The sequence below is a fragment of the Ambystoma mexicanum genome, chromosome 4p (assembly GCF_040938575.1).
Source record: "Ambystoma mexicanum isolate Mex_15411 chromosome 4p, UKY_AmexF1_1, whole genome shotgun sequence".
NCBI classification, from domain to species: Eukaryota; Metazoa; Chordata; class Amphibia; order Caudata; family Ambystomatidae; genus Ambystoma; species Ambystoma mexicanum.
In genome coordinates, this window is record NC_090927.1 from 48,301,549 (window position 1) to 48,306,328 (window position 4,780).

At 45.6% G+C, this 4,780-nt stretch overlaps 1 protein-coding gene across 1 annotated transcript; it reads right to left on the bottom strand.

Annotated features, from left to right (window-relative positions):
• Positions 1-1,890: 1,890 nt before the first annotated feature.
• Positions 1,891-3,048, bottom strand: LOC138452734 (zinc finger protein 84-like). Its single transcript, XM_069605083.1, has one exon. It carries the CDS (start codon positions 3,046-3,048, stop codon positions 1,891-1,893), a length of 1,158 nt encoding a protein of 385 aa, XP_069461184.1.
• Between the last annotated feature and the right edge of the window lie 1,732 nt (positions 3,049-4,780).

Genomic DNA, 4,780 nt, shown 5'->3' on the forward strand with positions numbered 1-4,780 from the left:
GTGATGAGGCCCTGTGTGTACAAAACCTATACTTGCCCTGACAACTAAAGCTAAACAATGTGTAGGGATATCAGCAACCAAAGGAATAGTGTTCAAACAAATGTTCTGAGCTTCTTCCAACTGCTGGCTTACTCTTGGCTCCCTTCCCCAAGTTCAACCCAGTTTCACAAAATGGGTCTCAGCGTGCCCTTCCACCCAAGCAGGCAGCACATTTGGCTTCAAATTCACAGTCAAATTAACTTGCTTAGTTTGCCTTTTCTTTATGTCACTTGAACAATCTTATGCCGACCAGTCTCAGCCTTTTGACTTCTCCTGGTTTACTCCAAGTAAGGGTTCCTCGGTCTAGGCGCAGTTGTTGGACCACACAGTCTACCCATCACAGATTGCGCAAACGATAACCCTTGGCATTTTGCAACAGTTCATTCTTTCTCGTAGGACTTCCTTGACAACAGAGGTTTCCTTTTTGTGTCACAAGTCAACATATGTTTCTGTTTCACTTCAACAGCTTCTTGACTTTACCACCATGTGACTCTTGCACACTTTCCTTTGTGGTATTTCTCCTGGTTACCACTTTGCTTTCACACAATTCAATATTATTATGCTTTTTACTTGTTTCACTTTGTTCGCAAATGCACATCACCTGCTGTTTCAGTCATTCGATATACTCATATCTTTTCCAGAGTTCAGCATTCAAAACTCATTACGTGCATGGCAACTTGTTCGGTAGTCATTAGTTCACGGTCGGTCTCCAGACCCATTTGTCATGCATTTTCCCTTGACCGGCATCCGCCGTTACACATACAACGCACCTGGAGCACCCCGGCATGAGTGATCCTTCAACACTCAACGGTGTGCAGCTGCTCCTCCAGGTGCTCGGATTTCACTCTCAGGTTCTCACTGGCTCCTCTCTCACTCCTGGGGAGCTCTGGCGAGCAGTGCTTGCTTCCTTCAGATTATCGTGCAGCAGTCGGTGGCTTCAGGGAGATCTCTGTGTTCCCCACTCCCAACGGGGAACACACGGCATAGGGCTCTGCACAACTCCTAACCCTTTTGCGGCCCGCTCTGACCTCAGTGTCTTTCTGGCTTCTCTTAAGTAGTCACGTCCTTTTCACCGGCCCATATTCTGCCTGCTCCACCTCAGATTACCTTGCTATCCTGCCCACCTGGATCGCAACCTCCACTCTGCTTCTGATTTCTCCTTTTATACACCTGCAACCATTTAAGATGTTGTAGGTGTTGCCTGACCATAGTTAGAGGCGACTGGGAGTAGTACATGCTAACTTGTCATTGCACCACTCTGGTACTGAGGCGAGGAAGAGGCATGAGAACATGCCTGACCCTCACAACAGTCCTCATGCCTCTTCCTCGTCTCAGTACCAGAGCGGTGCAATGACAAGTTAGCATGTACTACTCCCAGTCGCCTCTTCCTTGTCCCAGTACTATGGTGATATGAATGTGGAGAAAGGTAACAGCTTATAAAGGCAGGGGGGAGGGAAGGTTGTTCTAGCATTCTTTGCACTGACTAAGGCTTTCTCTGCGTGGCTTCTCTCAGATATAGTTAGGCTGCTTTTCTGACAAGCATTTCTGACATTGAGCAGCAATAAGGTTTGCCTCCTGTATGGCTTATCTCATGGTTAGTTAAGCTGCTTTTCTCACTGAAGCATTTCTGACATTCACAGCACCGATAGGGTTTGGCTACTGTATGGATTCTCTCATGGGAAGTTAGGTTGCTTTTCTTACTGAAGCATGTCTGACATTCAGAGCACTGATAAGGTTTGGCTCCTGTGTGGCTTCTCTCATGTTCAGTCAGGCTGCTTTTGAGCCTGAAGCATTTCTGACATTCAGAGCACCGATAAGGTTTGGCTCCTGTATGGATTCTCTCATGGATAGTTAGGTGGCTTTCACACTGAAGCATTTCTGACATTCAGTGCACTGATAAGGATTGGTTCCTGTGTGGCTTCTCTCATGTTTAGTTAGGTTGCTTTTCTGACTGAAGCATTTCTGACATTCAGAGCATCGATAAGGTTTGGCTCCTGTATGGATTCTCTCATGGATAGTTAGGTGGCTTTTCACACTGAAGCATTTCTGACATTCAGTGCACTGATAAGGTTTGGTTCCTGTGTGGCTTCTCTCATGTTTAGTTAGGTTGCTTTTCTGACTGAAGCATTTCTGACATTCAGAGCATCGATAAGGTTTGGCTCCTGTATGGATTCTCTCATGGATAGTTAGGTGGCTTTTCTCACTGAAGCATTTCTGACATTCACAGCACCGATAGGGTTTGGCTCCTGTATGGATTCTCTCATGGGTAGTTAGGTTGCTTTTCTTACTGAAGCATGTCTGACATTCAGAGCACTGATAAGGTTTGGCTCCTGTGTGGCTTCTCTCATGTTCAGTCAGGCTGCTTTTGAGCCTGAAGCATTTCTGACATTCAGAGCACCGATAAGGTTTGGCTCCTGTATGGATTCTCTCATGGATAGTTAGGTGGCTTTTCATACTGAAGCATTTCTGACATTCAGTGCACTGATAAGGTTTGGCTCCTGTGTGGCTTCTCTCATGTTTAGTTAGGTTGCTTTTCTGACTGAAGCATTTCTGACATTCAGAGCATCGATAAGGTTTGGCTCCTGTATGGATTCTCTCATGGATAGTTAGGTGGTTTTTCACACTGAAGCATTTCTGACATTCAGAGCACCGATAAGGTTTGGCTCCTGTGTGACTTCTCTCATGGGTGGTTAGGCTGCTTTTCCAACTGAAGCATTTCTGACACTCAGAGCACTGATAAGGTTTTACTCCTGTATGGCTTCTCTCATGGGTAGTTAGCTTGATTTTCCAACTGAAGCTTTTCTGACATTGAATGCACTGATAAGGTTTTACTCTAGTATGGGTCCTTTCATGTTTGGTTGGATATGTTTTCTGACTGAAACGGTTATGGCATTCTGTGTACTGATGAGGATTTCCTCCTGTGTTGGTTCTCTCATTTTGAGCGAGATGGGTTTTCAGACTGAATTTATGGCATTCATTGTCCTGGCAAGGTTTCTCTGGGGGTTTCATTTCTCCAGCTTGGATTGTGTTTAGCAAGAGTGCCACAGCAAAGTGAACCTCATTACAGGGTCAGCCATTTGTAGAGAATGCTCTATATTTATCCCTCAGTGCACTCTTCCTTACAATTCCATTGTGCAAAGGAAAGCTCTTTTTAGAAGCTCTGATTCTTCGCCTTTGAGTCCATGCAGGTTGTGTTTTTGATAACTTCACCTATGTGGGTTTCTCAGAGAATCTTAATGCTTTAATATTGTATGTTCTTTTCCCAATCAGCATACTAACATGTTTGTAAGGGTTACTGAATCCAACATTGATATGTAGTGTTTTCTAATTCAATGCATTGATATGGTTTTCTACGATTTGCCAAAAGCTTTGACTTTTGAATTACATTTTTATCCGAATTTGAACTTGCTTTTGGGTGTATCTATTTTTCTCTCTTCAGAAGCATTTCCTTCTCCTGGTTACCTCTACACTCTGAATACAGATTGTAAGCGATAACAGAAATAATTTTCTTAATCCGTAGCTTACTCCACCCCAGTTCCTGACCAGACCGGGCTTCTAGACTCTTCCATTCCATGAGATATCCAACATCCCTTTTGTTCCAGGTAAACCCATTCTTGCGGAATTTCACGTCATTACCCTTTGCTTTTTCTGTGCAGGCTTTAGAAAGCTGTAAAAGAAAATGGACACATTATCTTTCTAAACATAAAGAACTACGTAACATTAGGCATGTATAGTTTAATTATTTTTGAAATAGTGTTTTATTGGTTGACAAATAATTCACGTCTTTAAGGCTTCAAATTCTAAGCAAAAGTTGTAACATAGCCAAAATGAAGGCTTAAAGCTCCAAGCCAGAATATTGTATCTTTCAGATCCTCCCATTTCCCTACAAATCTCCTCTGCATTTTATTCAGTCTTTGTGCAGAGCCCTAAATGGCTGCAGATGCCTTAGGGACCCCACCCTTCCCTTTTCAATACATACTCACAAATACTTTCAATGTTTGGAATTTTAATGCTATCTCCCAATACCCGTCTTGACTCGCTCACCCAGAGCTCCTCTTTCAGCCATTTCAGAAATATGCTGGGCTTTCCCCAATGTCTTATATCCAAATAACAGGGTAATTCATAGAATTTCGCACAAAAGTGTCGCACGCGGCTGGCGCACAATGTGCCCGAGCGAATGTCTGCGCCAGCCGCGTGCGCTAAAATCGATTTCCGTGCACAGTGTATTCATGGATTTTTGCATCCAAAACCAGCCGTGGCGCAGAGTGGCGCAGCGACCCTGCAGCAGTGCCAGTTACGCCCCCAAGAACGCCCTCGCGCAAGGAAAAGCCATCAAAATCCAGCGCAAAGGGCTGCGCTAACCCTGGACCAGTTTACAGGGCTGGCAAACAGCAAACGGCAAGCGGGGTACGTGTATTACGGGTGTGCGCGCACGCGATTGGCATGGGTACGTGTATTTCAGGGGTGCACGGGAAGTTTCACACGCGATCGGGCCTGGGGGAGCGGGGTACGTGTATTTCAGGGGCTTGCGGGTAGTTTCACACGCGATCGGGCCTGGGGGAGCAGGGTACGTGTATTTCAGGGGTGCGCAGGAAGTTTTACACGTGATCGGGCCTGGGGGAGCGGGGTACGTGTATTTCAGGGGCTCGCGGGTAGTTTCACACGCGATCGGGCCTGGGGGAGCGGGGTACGTGTATTTCAGGGGCTCGCGGGTAGATTCAAACGCGATCGGGCCTGGGGG

Excerpts from the sequence above, each read along its gene's own strand:
- LOC138452734 (XM_069605083.1), bottom strand. The coding sequence starts at position 3,048 with ATGAAACCCCCAGAGAAACCTTGCCAGGACAATGAATGCCATAAATTC.